Source organism: Nesoenas mayeri (genome assembly GCF_963082525.1).
Source record: "Nesoenas mayeri genome assembly, chromosome: Z".
NCBI classification, from domain to species: domain Eukaryota; kingdom Metazoa; phylum Chordata; class Aves; order Columbiformes; family Columbidae; genus Nesoenas; species Nesoenas mayeri.
Genome location: NC_137542.1, coordinates 11,379,469 through 11,399,985, shown reverse-complemented (window position 1 = coordinate 11,399,985; position 20,517 = coordinate 11,379,469). Strand labels below are relative to the sequence as shown.

At 39.8% G+C, this 20,517-nt stretch overlaps 1 protein-coding gene across 1 annotated transcript in view; it reads left to right on the top strand.

Moving 5' to 3' along the window:
* Positions 1 to 20,212, top strand: part of LINGO2 (leucine rich repeat and Ig domain containing 2) — a gene marked incomplete at its 3' end in the record, with an annotated part of 166,075 nt that extends 145,863 nt beyond the window's left edge. The window contains exon 2 of the mRNA XM_080362863.1: positions 18,356 to 20,212. Within this exon, the coding sequence (XP_080218989.1) occupies positions 18,356 to 20,212 (1,857 nt within the window). The remainder of the gene's footprint in view (positions 1 to 18,355) is intronic.
* Positions 20,213 to 20,517: the final 305 nt, after the last annotated feature.

The following is a 20,517-nucleotide window of genomic DNA, read 5'->3' as shown; positions in this document are numbered from 1 at the left end:
CCTTAATTACCTGAGGAAGTCCCATGTAACTACAGGAGATTGTTCCAGATGCATCAATGCTGCAGAAAAGCTTCCAGGCTTAGGGAAAGCCTGATAATGGGTAAAATCTTGTTATTAATTAGTGTGTGTCTGACCCTGTACTTTGTACAGAAGTGCACAGCCATTGGCAAAATTACTTGCTTGAGGAAATTAATTGGAATTTGGTTCACAGTATTTCTGATTACAGTGATACCACTGGCAAACTGCTTTGCCTGCAATGGGAACAAGATCCTTTTCATCCTCTCACCTAATAGAAGAGGTAGCTGGAAGTGAAGCTGCTCTGTGAGACCTAACACTCAACTGTCTTCAAAAGCTGCAACATCATTTTAGCAAGCTGTGACTGTATTCAATGGTGGAATTCCCATCTGACAACATGCCCACGCAGATATGAGCGCACCAGACAGGGTTCTTACATCCATGGTTGCATGAGACCCACACCCAGGTTTTAGGTGTCCACCTGCAAGAGGCACAGGGGTCTCAAGGGTTGTCAGTGCAAGCCACAAGTTCACCTTTTGCAGTGCTGAAGTGATGCACAACTTCACATGTTCCAGCCCAAACTCCAACAATCGGAGCCCTCCCCAAGAAAGGGGAGGCACAAAGGGGTACACATGTGCACCAGAGGAGAGAACAGTTCCCAGCACTCTGCTGGAAGTCTTTTGAAGCCATCTTTGACCAGCTCTTTTTCATGTAGCACGAAATACTAGAGATATGTTCTCACGTGCTGACAGAGGGTCATTTAGTAAATAGACATTTACTGTTGTTACCCATGGAAGCTTGATTTGACAGTGCTGTAAACCTGGCTTCAACATTCAAAGCAATTATAGTAAAACCATAATTTTATGATTAATATGAGGTCAGATACTAAAATTTTAAAAGGAAAAAGAGGTGTTTTCCAAGAAATAGCAGGTCTTATCACAGGTGTGCATAGAAGGTGGGGAATGTCCTTTCAGCAAATCCTCCATGTCCTGAGCTTCAAGTTGAAGTATCCAGTTCTTCTATTATGGGATGTAAGGCATAATGGCACAAAAAGAAAGAATCGTCTGAATGTAATGTCTCGTGTCACTGCTTGGTGAAATACCTGGATAGGTTGATACAGTGCTTATTTATATCCCAGATACATTAAATATAGAAGAAACAGAATAACCTATGAGAATTTCTGTATTTTTCACATCAGCTGCTTTCCAAAGTGTTGTACAGAGTTAAAGAAGTTGTAGATGGGTAGAGGAATACCTAGACTTTATTCTGATGGAACTGAATTGGTTATCCTTTTAATTTTTGGTAATGAAGTGTTATTTTACCAACCACAGCGATTCAACAGTTTGTGTTCTGTCTGTTTCGAAAGAGACTGAAAGTGGAGTTTGGGATAATTGCTATATTATTCTTGCCCTCATTCAGTTATGGTATATACATGCTTATAAGCAAGAAACCTTAGGAAAGGAGAAAAACAGCAAATAATTTCTATTTTTAATTAGCCAGTAAAAACAATATTGTTGGAACACTGAACACCTTTTACAGTTTTGTGTACTCTGCCAGGGTGTGGTATTGATTTCCTTTACAATTTATAACTCAGTTTTGTGCACCTATAATTATATGCAATAAGGCAACATATAGTCATTGCTCCTTTCCCTTTCCAAAGGAAAAAAATAATGCACACCAAACAAACAAAAAGAAAACCCAAAGTGTGAATCCTCTGAATTTTGCACAGCACATGGTCTTTTCATTTCCCAGAGCAGTGTATTCAGGGAGAGAGACCATCTTAAGAGTCTATCAGGTGTTTATTTGTGACTCTTCTTATTCCTATAGCAGCTGTGTCAGTAACAAGCACAGAAATGGTCATTGCTATATTTTTTTCCTCCCCTGCTTTCAGCTAGTGAAGTCACTGAGCCGCATCATTGCAATGTTTTTGATACACTTGGATGCAGAATCAGGGCATCAAATGGAAAGCTTTGAAAAAAATTATCATGTGGAAGAAAGAGAGCTGGTTTTGTATTTCTGGCATACCGAAGAAAAAGGACTATTGCTTTAGAGATGATTGCTGGGCTGTGAATTGTGTAAAAGATGTTGAATTCAAATCTGGCCACCCCCCCAAAAAAAAATATGTAATGGAGGAATCTTTGCATCCCAGTTGTTCCTTTTGGAGTAGCATTCTTCTGCATTCTTAAATACAAAAGCTGAGTTTGGCTGAGATGCAACTGTGAGAAACATACTGAGCATAATATCTTGAATGATGTTGTTGTGTGAGGCCCTAAACACCAAGAGCAAGTCATAAATGTATGAAATTTTTTGAGAACTCTGAGTTTGGACACAGTCAAAATATTATTCTGAGGCTTATGGTTTCTCCTTACAAAGTACATGTGAACAGTTAGAGGTCATAAATACTAATATGGCATATGCAAAAAATACTGGCACACATAACCATTTTTCAGTAGTTCTGCACAAGTGAAAATAGTTGTTTTTACAGGTTTTATTGTCTTTTTTTTCAGTCATCCCACTTACCAGCTCCTGGCCATGAATAGTTGCACAACTGGCAACTTCATACCATATGGAAAGTCAAACAATGGTAATTCCAGTGAGATTTATGGCAACGTGCAGAAAAGTTTCTCTACGCTTCTGATCAATGAAATTCAGTTTGTTTGAGCAGTGGAAATCTCCATCTGAGTGTGTGCATTTAAAGGATAAAATCTTGTCTGAGCACCTTTGCAAGCTCATTGAGATTAATAATGTATTTTTTTCTATCTAGACCTCTCAGTTGAAACAGACAGTTGCTTACTGCATGTGTGGCTCTGGCCTGCCATTTTCTTGTTAATTATTTCTCAAAACAAAGTAAATTTAAAAAAATTCTAGGGGAGATTTTTGTTGTTGTTATATTTTAACCCCCACACTACGTTTACAGAGCTAGGTCTTAGTGCCTCTGAATAAAGAAGCCAGTAGATGTGGGGGTTTGGGATTTTAGCAAAGCTTTTGACACTGTCTTGCATGGCACACTTCTGGACAAAATGCCCAGTTCACAGCTGGACAAGTTTGTGATACGTTGGGTGACCTGATGGGTTGGGCTCAAAGAGTTCTAGTAAATGGGGTTATATCAGGCTGGCAGCCAGTCACCAGTGGGGCTCCCCAGGGCTCAGTTTTAGGGCTAGTGCCTTTTAATGTTTCTATAAATGGTCTGGATTAAGGAATCAAATGTACATTGTTTGCTGATGATACTAAATTAGGAGGTACTATGGGTTTTCTCTAGGGTAGACAGACTGTACAGAGAGATCTTGATAGATTAAAGAGCTGGTCGGTCACCAAGTGTATGAAATTTAACAAAAGCAAGTGCCAGATTCTGCACCTGGGATGGGATAATCCTGGTTAAATGTACAAATAGGGTGGCAAGAGGCTGGACAGCAGCCCCATGGAAAGAGATCTGGGGGTTTGGGTTGATGTCAGATTGAATATGAGTCAACACCATCTCCTGGCAACCCAAAGGGCCAAGCATGTCCTGCAGTACATCAGGCACAGCATCACCAGGCAGTTGAGAGAGGTGATTGTCCCACTCTACACTACACTGGTGCAGCCCCACCTCAAGTCCTGTATGTAGTTTTAGGCACCTCAGTGTAAGAAGGGCTTTAAACTACTAGAGTGTGACCAGAGGAGGGTGACCAAGATGGTGAAAGTCTTCAAGGGTAAGACTTATGAGGAGCAGCTGAGGTCACTTGCACTGTTCAGCTTGGAGAAGGCTGAGGGGTGAACTTATCACAGTCTACAACTTCCTCAGGTGGGGCAGTTGGTGGGGGAGGTGCTGATCTCCTCTCTCTGGTGAACAGCAACAGAACACAAATAATGGAATTAATCTGTGTAAGAGGAAGTTCAGATTGGACATTAGGAGACGGTTCTTCACCAAGAGGGTGATCAGTCACTGGAACAGGCTGCCAGGGAAATCATCATGGCACCTACCCTGTCAGAGTTCAAGGACTGTTTAGACAACACTTTTAGTCATATGGTTTAGTTTTAGGTTGTTCTGTGAGGACCAGGGAGTGGACTCGGAGATCCTTGTGAGTTTAATCCAACCGAAAGCAAAATCACAGTAATTAGCCCTAGTTGGGGAACTGCTTGAAAAGAAAATTTTAATTGCCAGATAACTGATATCATCCTTACACATACATGTACAAATAAAGATGGTTCTTATGATCATTCTTGAATTCTAGATCATTCTAACAATGCTTGTCATTGGGATGAGTATCCAAGCTTAAGACTGCAGTGAATTTTCCACATCAAATAAATTATCACTAACTGTCAAGGAGCTTGGAGAAAGTCATGTCCCATATTTCAGAAGAGAGGGAAGTTGCCAGCATCCTTTGCTTTGTGGATATCCTTTCACCTCCAGATTCAGAGGGCGTATTTTTCTCTTAGGATACAAGCCAAATGAATGCATCTTTTCTTTTTCCTCAGTCATGACACAGATTTTGCATTTACGGAGTTGTCTGCTCAGAAATGCACAGATGTGCAAAATATCTTCCACTGGAGGAGATGCAAGGAATATCTCCTGTACGCAGGTCTGATGATATCCCTCCTGTTCATACACCCTCTTTGTTTGCATCACCCTCCCTGCTCCCATGTCCAGTGGTACTTAAAATATGCAGTGCTTTGAGAGTGAACCCATTACCCTCCTTCAGTTATCCTCTTCATTTTTTACATCTACTGTTTGGCCCAAGTGGCATTTCAGAGCTAGAAACTAACTGAAAGAGTGAAATATTACATACAGCCTTCATCAAGAGGTATATCAGTTCTTCCTGTAGTATAAAATTTTATTTCATACAGCACCTACATTAGCTTTTGAATAAGTGAATCTCAGTTGATTGCATGGGTGCCTTCAGTCTTAAGATCCCAAATGACATGGTCTCATCTGGATTTCTTACAATTGTCTTTGATATTAATGAGCTTTTAATTAGGAATAAAAATGAGACATCGTTATGAATAGATGTATTAATGCAGACTGAAGCATTTGGGTTTTATTTTGTTGCTTGTTTGGATTTGTTTCTTTTTTTTTAATTAGGCCATCTGAAAGTGCTCTGGCAACAGAAAGATATTTTAACATTAGTTTTATTTAGGACAAGTATGCTATTCTCATAAAGCATTATTACGGATGGCATAAACAGTCCTCTCCTTTAAAGACTTCTAAGCATATGTGCATTTTTTGCATGCTAGTATGCATGAACATAGAGCTAGTTGAAAATTACCCATTGAAACTGTTTCTTGATAGAATATTGTGGTTTTAATTAAATACAACTGTTGTAGAAAATGTCTTAAGGTGGAAAAAATAATTATTGGAAAATAACTTTTCAAGAGAAAAAAACTTTTTATTTTTGCAGAGTTTTACTGTACAGTTATGGAGTGAGATAGAAACCATATTGTAAGCTAAATCTCTGTCTTTGAGATAAGCCTGTAAATCTAAACCAGGAAGAAAACTACTGCAGGTGTGATGTGAATGTAATTCAGGTTTATGACTCAACTTGCAGAGGGAAGTGTAGCAGTGCTATGAAGAACTGTTGCAGGTCTCCCAAGAGACAGAAAGTCAGTAGATGAGCTCATAATAGGTGGAAAAGAAAATGGACAATGCAGCAATACAGTATTTGTAGCTCTGCACCAGCTCATTGCTGTCAGGATCCAAGTGTCTTCTTGCCAGCTGTCAGTCACTGGAAAACACATGTAGATCAGGAAAAACTGCAGGACAAAGCACCACCCATTGTGAGCACGAGAAGGGAAGGGAAGGTAAGGGAAGGGAAGGGAAGGGAAGGGAAGGGAAGGGAAGGGAAGGGAAGGGAAGGGAAGGGAAGGGAAGGGAAGGGAAGGGAAGGGGGAAGGAAAAGAGAAAGAAGCTGTGCTTTTTATTTTATTTTTTTTAATTTTTATGTAATTAATCAAGAAAACAAGTGTTCCTGGGATATTGTGGAATATTGTCTTTTACTAATAATTAAAGGAAATATTTACCCAATATAGACTAAATCAAGCATCAGAGATTTTATCTTGTACAAAAAGTGCCTTCATGAGGTCTGACAACAGCGGAATGAAGTGCGGATTTTGAGAAAAACACTCTAACTTCCAATGAAATGTACAAATACCAAGTCAAAAGAGTAATGAGGCAACAATCTCCATTGCCAGGATTTGGAAAGGTCTTGGAAAGTTGCTTGTGATACCCTAGCAAATGTGGGTAGGGATTTCAAGCAAATAGGTGACAGTAGATGCCCAGAAGAATGGGTTTCCAATACAAAAAGAGTAGTTTGGCTGTGAAGCACACAAGAGTTAGCTTCTTTCTAACTGCATCATTTGGGAGCTACCTACAGCACTGTTACGACACCAGGAGCTCAGCAATTGGCCAGGCTCAGATTAAGAGCTTTATTATGACTCTGACACAGCTGAAAAATTCTGTCTACAATATTTCAACTATTCTGTTTATTCCACATCCTGTCTCTTTCTCTCCATCTTTCTCTCAAAATAGTGGCTTAGTTCAGCTCATGCTGACACCAGTAGCTATCTGGAGTAACATTTATGAAGTATGGGTATGACTAAAGGAAAGATTAATGATTGTGTCTTGTTCACCTGTCAACATGTCAGGTCTTATTTCTGAATGTCCTACCTTGACCCTTCTGTAGGCTGATTTTGAATCTAAATATATTTTAAGAGTGTCTTTAGCAAACAGGAAATCCCCAAGGCAGTTCACTGTTTTCTTTTTTTTTCTCAAGTGTATACATTATCATCAACTCTATTTTAATTCAAATTAAATTATTGTTGACCAATGTGCTGAAATATAACCCTTCCTTCCTTTGTGCCACCCCCAAGTGCTGACCACAGTTTTCTGCTAGGATAGGCACTCTGAATTTGACAGTGTTGTATCAACAAAGGCCCTCTGACGAGGACTAAGAAATTTGTGTACTCTCTTGTGGTTATTTTTAATGGACCAAATGTAATGCTGTAGCTCCTGTACTGCCTTTACAGACTCTGATTACTCCTGCAGTCTACAAAGAGCAGCATCAGATAGCTCAGCAGCTTGCTTCCATGCCATGCTCTGAAGGTCTTGCACATGATGATATGAAGACTGTTCCCAGCGAAGATGCTCCTTGTTTTGACTGATAGGGTTTCAGTGCAAGATACAAGTAGAACAGCTGCAAACATGCTTATTAAGGTGGAAAAAAAAAGACAGAGCTGATGGGTTTCATTTTTCCTTGTATGAGCCAGATAAATTCTACTTAAATTATATGTTACGGCTTCAATAAGTGTATTTTGTCTCCCCACCACCATGTTCACATAGTTTTGAGATTCTTGTCTTAGCACAAAAGAAAATGTGTGGATTTAAATTTCTTCAGATTTTGCATTTAATTCCATTTTTAGCTAATTTCAAACAGATGGAGCTATAACCTTTAAACTGTATCTGGCTCCAGTCAAGATGGATTGCTACCCTTTTAAAATATATTTGGCTCTCCAGATGTACTTAGCTAATAAGATTTCTTAAAAATACAGGCTCTTGAGTATTCAGAGGCTTTTGGCTAAACAGGCTTTGAGTTGTGTTATGAAGCAACACCAACACTTGTAGTACTAACTGATTGATAGCTTACCTTTCCCAGACACGTTCTGTGTGCACTTGCTTTATCCTCTACATTGCATGATCAGTCACCAGGTTCTATACTGCTGCCATAATAAAAATTTGCAGGGACCCAAGCCAGGAGAAACCCTCCCTGGTTACTGGACTCATAGTTTTGTGGTTGACAATAAAAACTAGCTCTGTGAGACCTATACCCTATGGAGTACCATGGAGTTTTGGTCTGCCCTTTGTTCTATTCTGTATTTACCTAGAGCTGCTAGGGAAAAAAAGTTCTTACCTACCTTCCTTATACGGATGGCACATTAATCTGTGTCTCTCCTAACAGCCAATAAGGTCACTGTCACCTAGCTTTAGCATTGTGTTTGTGGATAAGATAACAAAGAAGATCTTTTGGTGTTAAATCTGACAAAAATGAAATTTTGCAAATGAGGACAATCTTGCAAAATATATGGTTAAGTTTACCACTGAGTGTCTCTGTTTACAAAAGGTGGAAGTCAGCACATTACAAGAACAGTTGATTTTTACTGACAGCCATAGAGATCTCTAGACTTTCTCATGCAGGTATTATAACAGGTTATATGTCCTAGATCCAGTGTAGGCTGCTTGCGGCTTCTTAAGTGGACTATTGAAGTGAAATTCAATTATGTTTGAATGTACTAGCCCTCAAAAGTCTGCTACTGGCCCAGATTTAAAACATCTTCCCTATTTCTTTTCCCCCAGTAGCTTTCCATCACTGAGATCCTCACTCACTGAAGCTGAAGAACAACTGTATGTTAGATTTAAAATTTCAGAGGGAATTCTATCCCTGTTTTTCAGTATAGGAGATACTGTCCAGGCAACAGGGGTGTCATTTTTACTGCCATGCCTAGACAGTTTTAAAAGAAAGTCTGTTTTATAATCTTTTAATGTAGAACTTCTGTTGACAAAAGCTTCCCTTCCTTCTCTTTCATCAACGTAGTTTGCCTTCCTACTGATGTAGTTTTGAGACCATTTATTCAGACTTAGTGTAGATATGACAAGCAAGTATAGTAGTTAAGACTTTCACATCCTCTTGTTCAGTGTCCTCTTCATAAGAGCAGAGCCTTCTAAGCTACACCTACTCAGACATACTATGAAACGCAAGGTCCTCTTTGAGACAATGAATCCTAACTTGCCAGAGATTTTAACTCTTATTCATTCCCCAAGAGTAACAACTTCAGCTCTTTCCTTGTTGTCATATGGTTCTCCATCCTGTATTACAATAACTTTGATTTTCTTCACCTGTGATAAGTTGTTCTCAATATCTGGAACATTCAAATCTTGCACCAATCATCAGTGAAACAGAGTTTGATAGACTTATACTTAGTATCAGTTAGGGTTAAAGCAACTTAATAATAGTGTGAGCTCTTAAAATACAATATGCATAATTTTTCAGTTGACACATCACTCAGTGGACTACCATGCAGAGATACTTAACACCAAGTCCAGATACGGAGTTTAGCTATAATAGCTGGATGCTCTTCCAATACTAAGCAGCCCCAACAAAATGTAGTACAAAATACCAAGAAGCTGCACTGTTTTCAGAGACATAAGTCTGTATCTTTCTCTATTATTGCATTGTCACATCTAGGTGCATCAGCGCACCTAGAGTCATACTAATTGTGCTATTCTTGTCTTTGCCACTGAATATTTACCTGTTAGTAACATAACTTTTCACCAGTGAAATAGGGATACTATTTGCTAGAGATAAGTGAACAACATGGCAGAAGCAGTTTTCAGAATTTCACATTTTAAAAAATTGCTTCTGCATTCAGAAGGAATAGATGGCAGACAAGATACGCTATTCACAATAATTCACTAATTTATTCAATTTAGAATTCTATGCAAATATTTGCAATTTTTATGAGGTATCTGATTATGCAGGTATGATAGTAGTGTTACTTTCCCTGAATGCCTGACTTGTATCATTAACTTATGCAAAAAATTCTGAATTGTACTTTACTTTCAAGCCTCTTTTACAGTCTTCCACATAATTGTTCATACAAGCTTTTTGTAAATCTCTTCCCCTTCAACTTACTGACGTCAGTAGAAGTATCATTTTGTCTACAATTATTGCAAATGTCTCCACTTTCTTTTCCTGTTAGTTATGCGTGGATTGTCTTCTGTGAGATAGTCCTTAAGATTTATTATCTTTTCCTTCAGTTTCATCCCAAGATTCACTTTCTCTGTGACAACTGCAAGAAATTGATAAATCAATCTTTAAAACATTGGGTTAGAAACAGAAGGTGTACTGGTGATTTCATTTATTTGCTTAATTTCAGATTATCTGGATTTCTAAGACTTGTATAGATAATTTGTATAATCATATGAATTCATCGTTGTTATTTTCTTACCTTCTGTTGTTTGGCACACTTGCTTCTTTCACTTTGATTCAAATAATAATCTAAGCATTTGAGGTAAAAACTGTACCCACTTGTCTAATTTTATAACAGGTACTAAGATTTTAACTAGTCTCACAGTAATACTGGTGGGTAAGCCATTCAAAGTGTTCCTCTGGTTGTTATTTTTGGTTTTTTTTCTATTTCTGCATCATGTCTGTTATAATGGGATGCTGGTCTGGGTCTCAGCCTTAGAAGTATAACTAGGGTGCTGTTAGAAACAAGTATTATTTATTCTGAAAACAAACTCAACTTGACTGTAGTTTCTGAGTTGATGTTAGCCCATTAAACTTTTCCTGATGACTTATTAGTAGAGAATGATCACAGGACTTTGATTCAAAACTTTGTTTCTGATTCAATGAATTGACAAACTAGTGGCTGTTGTTGCTGCTGCTGCTGCTACTCAAGGTTTCTTCCAATCTATTAAATTTTGGATTGCATATAGACAGCTACTTAATGTTTTGCAGTTTATTTAACTACTGAGATGTTTAAGAGATCAAGGAAGGGAAGGAGAACAAAATCTGTCTTTAAGCAAAGAAGGCTTGATTAAAGAGGCAGAAAAGTTAGTACACCATAGTTCAATGGAATAATTTCTGAGATGCGCTAATTTAAAGAAAAATCCTCCTTAGAAGAGTATATAGGAAGGCTTCACTTGGCCAATGATAGAGCTTGGGATCGGTACAGCAAGCTTAGATAATTTGCCAGTGCAAGACCTGGTAAGGTAAAGCCTTTGCTACACATTGGCTCTTACATTGAAAGTCCATATTGTGGGAATGTCAAGATTGCACAGTCTAGTCAGAAAACGCCACAGTTGTGATTTTATTCATCTTCCTTATGCCATTGTGTCTGATTGTAGTAACAGTCCTAAATGTCTAATATATTCATGCTTCTTTTTGACTGGCCCTAAAACCACCTCTGTTTGTCTCTGTCTTCTTTCCAGCCTGTTCATGTCTATCCCCTGGACAAAACTGCCCTTATCTGGTCTGGTCCAGCATCACAAGAGAGTGCTGGAAAGCCAGAACAGCTGGTCTTCCAAAATAATTGCAATAGGTAGTTGAGAGATAAGGTTGTGAATAAAAACCTTCCCAAAACACATTGAGCTGGATAAATTTGCACCACACAGGTAAAATTTGCGATAGTTTTAGCTGTTCATATTCATTAACTGTCAGCTGAGCGCACAAGCAAAGGTGTTTTCTTGCAAAGGTATGAAAAAGATTTTTCCTTACTGCTTGCTGAAGTGTGACACATACATACAGGATCGCAAAGACAGGACTCTTCATACTCCTCAGTATCTGTTCCCTGCTCCAAAATACAGGAAAGCTAAAACTCAGCAAGCTAGAGGAGAAGGAAACAATCTTCTACAGGAAGAAAAATTTACTTTCCCTGAGCACAGTCTCACAAAAAGTCCATCTTGATGCCTTGTGCCTTGAACAATGCAAAGGACAGATATGGTTTAAAACATCTGTATTGGGTTTGTATGTCAAGGTTTTGGTAGTGGTGAGGATGCAGGGGTGGCTTCTGTGAGAAGCTCATAGAAGCTGTCCCTGTGTCTGACAGAGTCAATGCCAGACAACTGGTGGTAGCATCCCTGGGATAACATAGTTAAGAAGGGGAAAAAAACCCCACAACTGTGCAGCAGCAACTGCAGCAGTCAGGAAAGAGGAGTGAGAATATGTGAGAGCAACAGCTCTGCAGACACCAGGGTCAGTGAAGGAGGGGCAGGAGGTGCTCCAGGCACCGGAGCAGAGATTCCCCTGCAACCCGTGGTGCAGACCATGGTGAGACTGGCTGTCCCCCTGCAGCCCATGGAGGATCCCACACCGGAGCAGGTGGATGCCTGAAGGAGCCTGTGACTCCATGGGAAGCCCATGCTGGAGCAGGCTTCTGACAGAACCTGTGGCCCTGTGGGGAGGGGAGCCCATGCTGAAGCAGGTTTGCTGGCAAGACTTACGACCTTGTGGGGGATCCACACTGGAGCCGCTCATTAGGAACTGCAGCCCATTGGAAGGACTCAAGGTGGAGAAGTTCATGGAGGTCTGTTTCCCACGGGAGGGACCCCATGCCGGAGCAGGGAAAGAGTGTGAGGAGTCCTCCCGCTGAGGAGGGAGCAGCAAAGACAATGTATGATGAACTGACCACAAACCCATTCCCCGTCCCCGTGTGCCACTCGGGGTGAGGAGGTAGAGAACTTGGCAGTAAAGTTAAGCCCAGGAATAAGGGAAGGGTGTAGGAAAGCGGCTTTGAGATTTAGGTTTTGTTTTCTCTTTATCCTACTATGATTTGATTGATAATAAATTAAATTAATTTCCCCAAGCTGAGTCTGGTTTTCCCATGATGGAAATTGGTGAGTGATGTCTCCCTGTTTTTATGTTGACCCACAAACCTTTCGTTATATTTTCTCTGCCCTCTTCAGTTGAGGAGGGGAGTGATAGGGTGGCTTTGGTGGGCACACAGCATCCAGCCAGGATCAACCCACCACACACATTTAAAACCAAGATTTCATGTAGTTCTCCGGATTAGCTAGTAGCATTTAGGTGAATAATCAGAATAAGTCAGATACCTGTCATGCAACATTTCATCCTAGAAAGTTTATTTAATACAGTTATGTTATTGAAAATGGAATCTTAGAAGAGAAATTATCAAGTAACCTCAACATCAGATAAAACTGTCACTTCTGATATGATGCGCTGGAATTTTAAATTGTCTGAAAGGCTGAGAGAAAGGGATGGAAATATGAAATCAAAAGTACCAAGTCAGAGTATCAAACATGCAGCTAATGACAGTGTCCTGGTTTTGTTAAAAACAAGTTTCTCTTTTAGTGAATTTGCCTGTCAGCTAAAGCCTTCATATTAGCTGCATTTTCCTGGAGAACCAGATACATGTTTTGGTAAACATAGCAATGGAATGCAAAGTTATTGATAAGGACAGAGTCACATCTCACAAGAGGGGCAACGAGAAACAGGTGACCGAGAAACTGACCAACGGCATGTAACATCCCATTCACGTGAATACTTCATATAAAAGTGGGAGATCATGAGGATCTCACCCCCTTTTCCCTTTTGCTTATGGCCAAGATTAGGAGAGGATCTTGCCAGTCATCCCTGTGAACTGAGGCCCAGTGAGAGACAGAATCCAGCTCCGGTTGGCTGCAGAGTCCAGTCCAGGACTTCGGGTGCCGGCTCTGCAGTTGCTGGGACTTTCAAGATTGGTTTTGTATATTTTGTATTGTTTTCTCTATTCTTATTAGTAGCATTAATAAAACATTTTTAATTTTTCCAATTCTCTTCTCTCTGTCCTTCTTTTCCTCTCGATCACCTATCCTCGGTGGGAAGGGGGGAGAGGGAGGGACTAAAAAGGGTGAAGCGGGGAGAGAGGGGGTTAACAATACATCTGCCACAGTTTTATTGTCACCCTGCAATCTAAACCCACGACAGATAATTGGCACCCAAACAGGGACAAAAGAGGGGGCGAGATCCTCATGATCATCCACTTTAATATGAAGTATTCACGTGAATGGGATGTTATACACCATTGGTCAGTTTCTCAGTCACCTGTTTCTCGTTGCCCCTCTTGCGAGATGTGAATCTGTCCTTATCAATAACTTCGCATTCCATTGCTATGTTTACCAAAACATGTATCTGGTTCTTCAGGAAAATGCAGCTAATATGAAGGCTTTAGCTGACAGGAAAAATTCACTAAAAGAGAAACTTGTTTTTTAACAAAACCAGGACAGACAGAAACAGACCTTCTGACTCTCATCTCTTCTGGCTAAAGCCTGGTCCCACACAGCTCTAGAGCATCACATTGGACAAGGAAAGGAGCCTCGTCAAGTGCACTCTGGCTTTCATCTACAAAAGCTTCAAAATTAGTCTAAGGGAGTGGAAGCAGTGATACAATATACAGCACATTTGCATGGCTTGACACATTCCTATCTATGATATTCAGAATTGCACAGCATTTTGAGGGAGCATCGAGTTGCTTTCTATTTATTTTGTATTACAGTTCTTCAATGTAAAAGCTACAGGGTACTGATATGTACACATCCTTGTAAAGTATTTACGAGTAGATTAAAAGCTGCAGAATTTTGTGAAAAATTATTTGCATTTCAAAGCAGTAGAGAAGGCTGTTCTGGGTGAGATCACACAGAACTATTAACTAATAACTTTAATGAGCTTTCTTAATTGCATAGGTGAACTTTGACTCAGGTCCTGTGTTGAAAAAGAATATCAGCCAGCAGTAACTTGACTCTTGGCTTTGGGCTTAAACAGAGTCAGAGAAAGACAAAAAAGTAGCTAGTTTATTTTTTAACCAGGAATTCTGTGATATATTTCATTTTTCAGAATGTATAAAAATGTGATAAATACCCCTGAAAGGTCAGGAAAACAATTTTACGTGTTCTCATTCACACTCGAGCATTTAAATACTGCTGGTTCATAATTGTTCATTACTTCATTAGAATTTTTGTGCTAGCAAGCTATAATTTTAGACAAGAACTTCACAGTGCATGCATAGTGCAATCATAGATGCTTTTTGCTTATGTGTATGTATATATGTATACTTGCATGCATGGATGTTGCTTTCTTGTATGTATCACAGTGAAGAAAAGTTGCACAGGGAGATGAAAGGAAGGATAGTGAGGTAATCCTGCAGATGTTTTAGAGGAAATTCCTGCACTGGCAGAAAATAAAGTATGCAGTGCTGGTTGTTTAAGCAGGAATGAAAGGTGTCATTTTGAATAGCGACAGTTCATCATGGCACCAGTGAGGTTGCCAATAACTTAACATCCCACAAGTCTAAAGAACTGTGGGAAATCATTTTTCACTGCAGAAAATCATCTTGCAGTGAAAAATATTTTTAATGGTGTAATTTCTTTCATATTTTTAAAGAGTAACAGTTTTTAATGGATGTATAATAACCAATGGTGAACACATTGACTCAAAATATACTTTAGAGATGAATATGTAGCCTTTCAAAATCTTCTCAGACTGAAGGCCCAAGGGAGTTGTTGCTAAAGGCATGACCTAAAAACACTGCTTCATATTCATTAAATTCAAATTGGACCATATGCAATAACTGGTCAAAGTTTACTGTAGGCTTCTCCTAACATTCACTTTGTCCTAAAAACAGTCAGAAATCTTTAAGTTGCTCATATTTCCTTTGCTAGACCTTTTTACCTTTTTTCATTATTTATACAAGAGGTAAGGTTACATTTTTTTTCATATTGAAAAGAAAGTCATTTTTTCACAAAGCCATTCAAAGCTAAGGTTGTAGTCACAGATGTGGTTAGCAGGAAGCATATAGTATCATCTGGGTCAACGTAAATTGAAATAATGAATTTCATTTATGTTTACTTCTAGCCTGTATTATTGAAGCAAGCAATCTTTGTTTTTCTGACTTGTGATTTAATATAATTTATTATTTTTCCTTATTAGTGTGTAAAGCACTCCAGCTATGTCTCAGTTCTGAATCTTGCTTGCCTGCAAGTGCACACAGGTGCATGTGTGCAGCCTTATGGATAAATGCATATCCATCTTCATCTATGTGCACAGGCTCTTGCAGAAAGCAACTGTTAAAAGTTTGAAGGGCTTTACTAACACTATATTTCTTTATTCCAACCACAAGTCAAAAGTAAAAAAAAATTGTTTTGTCATATTTTGTACTGACCATCTTCTATTTTGTACTCCTCAGAAGTCTTAGTTACCAGGTGGATTGAATAGCTGCAGAAAGCATTTCATATTTTTGCTATCTAAAATGAACACTCCAGAGATGATAGTCTTCCACTGAACCTGTTTACTTTGTGCTTCATACATTGGGTGAATAAGATAGGAAATGAATTGCCTGCATGCTAGAAGTATCAGTATGAAAGCACTAACCTCACAGACTGAGCTTTGAAAGCAATGATCAGAGAACCTGAAAGCCCGTTTGATCTGAATTCATTGCAAATACCTAACTCACAGACCCCTATAGATTTCCAGTTTTAACTTAGTGCCTAATGAAGTGAAGTTTATATCTAAAAACTTTTGTCACAGCTGGACATAACTAGTAATAGTTACTTGCAAGACTACAACTTAAGGGGGAAACTAAATGAATCTCAGCAGGTTGTCCTTCTAGGACGAAGTTGAAATGTGCTTTTATAGGTAGTATAACAAAGAAAAGTCTTCATCCAGATCTCCAGAGTACATCACAAAACCAGCAAGCAATTTGTCTCATCTTATTAGTCTCTGCATAGAAGTGTCAGAGTGGAAAGAAGCCACGATACTCAAGAGTGAGATTCTTCCCCAGCTTTCCAAGAGGAATAATATGCGCACTATTCATTTATGGTCAAAGAAGAAAATTTATATGCAGCTCCAAGAGAATTTATTGCTCACCAAATTATTATTTTAACAATCAAAGTACAACAGCTGTTTATTACTGAGGCCAGTTACAATAAGGGTAAAGATTACAATCCAAACCATTTTCTGTTGAAAATTGCTCATGATACAACAAGACCAGTAGATCCAAGTATCTGTTCTTTGTGTCTCAAGTTGAATCCTCACCCTTCTGATCACTCATAATCTGAGAGGGCAGCCCTCCTCTCTCAGGCAGGATGATTAGATGAGTTATATCCAAAGTCATTTGCCAGGGGAGTAGGAAGTTGTTGCAGCAGAGTTACTGATGGGAGTTTCTTCTTCATCAGTCTGGGATTTACTCAGTATTATTTTTATGTGCTTCAGACATCTTATTTGCTAGAACAACTATCTGCATCATAAATTTAGTTATGCTATATTTGTTTAAATCTATGACTCCTTCTTTCTTTTATAATACAATTCACATGACTGCACACACATGAACAAAACTTGACTCAAATTTGAGTTAAAAACTTCTTAAGCACTAGCCATATGGTTCTCAAAGTCCAAAGAAGGTCAGGCAGTGAATGGATGCTCATTGGGTAATTTTGTCACTATAGGTAGGAGCAGCTGGGCAATAGTCATCTGTCTACACCTGAGAGGAAGTTACAGGCAGGACTTATGTAAATAATTTTACAAGTACGGCTAAAATGAAGCTCAAATTAACCAATCTGGAAAAGGCCTCAATATGCCGGAGGCACCTTGGTTTATTAATGAGGTCCCTTCCAACCTTAACCATTCTGTGATTCTGTTATGAAGCCTGTCTGCCAGTACTACCACTTGGTCTCACCAAGTTGACTGTACTGCAGGAGTTAAGGCACTTCCATCGTCCTTGCTTGCAGTGTGCCTTACTCTGCAAGTGTCTCAGGCAGACCTTCCTTTGAAGAGAACCTACATTATTCTTTTTTTAATTCTTCTTCTTTTGAAATGGGTTATTGAGTGTCTTCATTTAGTAGCTAACCTTGAAAAACTCTCTTGCCTTTGATGACTAAACCTGTAAAGTACAGCCTTTGGAGAAGGGTAGTTAATTTAGCAAAGGTTATCTTGTCTTCTACTATCCTCAGTTTTAACCTGAAGACAGAAATTAATAAACCTCTTACTAACTGTGATTTCCATGCAATCTGTTGTGCTTCTTTGGACATTGTGCTGCTTAAACACAGGCAGTTCATATTATTTTGTTTTTCGCAGAAACACCTCAAAGCTCGTTTACATATCCTGGAAGTATAAAGATATATTCTGTAAACCCTTCTCAGGTCATTGGTTCTAAAAATCTCATAAAATCTCTCTGTGTAGTATAACAAAAGAATCATTTTTCCTTAATACAAATTCTAATCAGAGATGCACCAGTTCTACATTCCTCATCTGAGCCATTAGGTATGTGTACGTGCAAAAAAATTACACCTATTTATAGCTGTAATGTATACAATAAATATTAAAGGAATGTTTTTATTGTCAAGGAGCTCCTTTTTCTTGAAGATAATACATCATTAAGGTTTGCCTTAAAACATTGATGTGAATAGGAAAGGCAAAAACCTAGTTTCATAACACCTCACAGAGGCCCAATGCTGTAAACTTATCATAAACATAATTAGCCCTATTTGCAGAGTGTATGGTATTTATCTCTGCCTACCACTGTCTTGAGGAGACCTACTGAGAGCGGGAGAAGAATAATACCTAACCTCCTTTACTGTTCATGGTAGGAAAAGCTGTTTCTTCTCTGATGTCTAGAGGCAAAATACTGGATAAACAGATCCTTCTACAAGCCACATAATAGTGAAGGAAAATCTGAATTTATTGCTGTTGCCATTCACAATAGGTTTTATTGTTTTATTTCAAACGACAGCACACATGTCTGTTTTGCAGTGGTGCTGTAAAATTCACAGAGTTCTCCTTTTGTGGCAGTTTTAACTCTTTTCCTATCTTCACCCCCACAGGCCTGTGACGGAGGGATAGACCGGATCAGTGGAGTCATGCATCACACAGCTGTATCATGCTGGCAGCCATTCCTGGGTCTGGCTGTACTGCTGGTCTTCACAGGCCCCACCATAGGCTGCCCAGCCCGCTGTGAATGCTCGGCACAGAACAAGTCTGTCAGCTGTCACCGAAGACGTCTGATGTCCATCCCAGAGGGCATTCCCATTGAGACCAAAATCTTGGACCTCAGCAAGAACCGACTGAAGAGCGTCAACCCTGAGGAATTCACGTCATATCCTTTGCTGGAGGAGATTGACCTCAGTGACAATATAGTTGCCAATGTGGAGCCTGGAGCCTTTAACAATCTCTTCAACTTGCGCTCCCTGAGGCTGAAAGGAAACCGTCTGAAGTTGGTCCCCCTTGGGGTGTTCACTGGGTTGTCAAACTTAACAAAGCTTGATATAAGTGAAAACAAGATTGTCATTTTACTGGACTACATGTTCCAAGATCTGCATAACCTAAAATCCCTGGAGGTTGGGGACAATGATTTGGTTTATATATCACACAGGGCCTTTAGTGGACTGCTTAGCCTGGAGCACCTTACCCTGGAGAGATGCAACCTCACAGCTGTACCAACAGAAGCTCTTTCTCACCTCCACAACCTCATCAGTCTGCATCTGAAACAGCTCAACATTAATGTTTTGCCTGCTTATGCCTTTAAAAGACTGTTTCGCCTGAAAGACCTAGAGATAGACGCCTGGCCCCTTCTGGACATGCTTCCTGCCAACAGTCTGTATGGTCTCAACCTTACTTCTCTCTCCATCACCAACACCAACCTGTCTGCAGTACCTTACTCTGCTTTTAAACATCTGGTTTACCTGACACATCTAAACCTCTCGTACAACCCTATCAGCACCATTGAAGCAGGCATGCTTTCAGATTTAGTGCGCCTGCAGGAACTCCACATGGTGGGGGCCCAGCTACGTACCATTGAATCACATGCTTTCCAAGGGCTCCGATTCTTACGTGTGCTTAATGTGTCCCAAAACCTGCTAGAAACCCTAGAAGAGAATGTATTCCATTCCCCCAAAAGCCTTGAGGTCCTCTGCATTAACAACAATCCTCTGGCCTGTGACTGCCGTCTCCTTTGGATTTTACAGAGACAACCCACTTTGCAGTTTGGAGGCCAGCCACCAATGTGTGCTGGCCCAGACAGTGTCAAAGAGAGGTCATTCAAAGACTTTCACAGCACAGCTCTTTCCTTTTACTTCACCTGTAAGAAGCCCAAGATACAAGACAAGAAGTTGCAATACCTGGTAGTGGAGGAAGGGCAGACGGTGCAGCTGATTTGCAATGCTGATGGCGATCCACAGCCCACCATATCCTGGGTTACCCCACGTCGGAGGCTGATCACAACTAAATCAAATGGAAGAGCCACTGTGCTGGGAGATGGAACCCTGGAGATCCGATTTGCTCAAGACCAGGACACTGGGATCTATGTTTGTATTGCGAGTAACGCAGCTGGGAACGACACCTATTCGGCCTCCCTTACGGTAAAGGGATTTACTTCAGACCGTTTCCTTTATGCCAACAGGACCCCTATGTATATGACAGACTCCAACGACACCAGTTCCAATGGAACTAATGCAAACACCTTCTCTCTGGACCTTAAGACAATATTGGTGTCCACAGCTATGGGCTGTTTCACATTCCTTGGAGTGGTTTTATTTTGTTTCCTTCTTCTTTTTGTGTGGAGCCGAGGGAAAGGCAAACACAAAACCAGCATTGACCTTGAATATGTCCCTCGCAAAAACAATGGTGCTGTGGTTGAAGGGGAGGTTGCTGGACCACGAAGGTTCAATATGAAAATGATTTGATGGTATTCTGCTAGCAGTGCTTTTTCTGTGGCATTAAAACCAATTAAACCAGCCTGGCATGTGGACTTGCTAGGCAGAAGCAGCTTAATGCAGCTGTCACTGTATCAAAAGGTTACATGAAAATGGAAAGACTATTTGTGGTTATACAGCAGAGCCTCCAGACCTTGAGGCAGATATGTCAGGGCCTTTCATAGAACTGGTAAATTGTACTAACTGTTTGCATTGCAAATATTGGCATTCTGGGGATATCAGCAATGAACCGCTGGCTCATGCTCATGGACAATTGTTCAACATTTTCTACCACT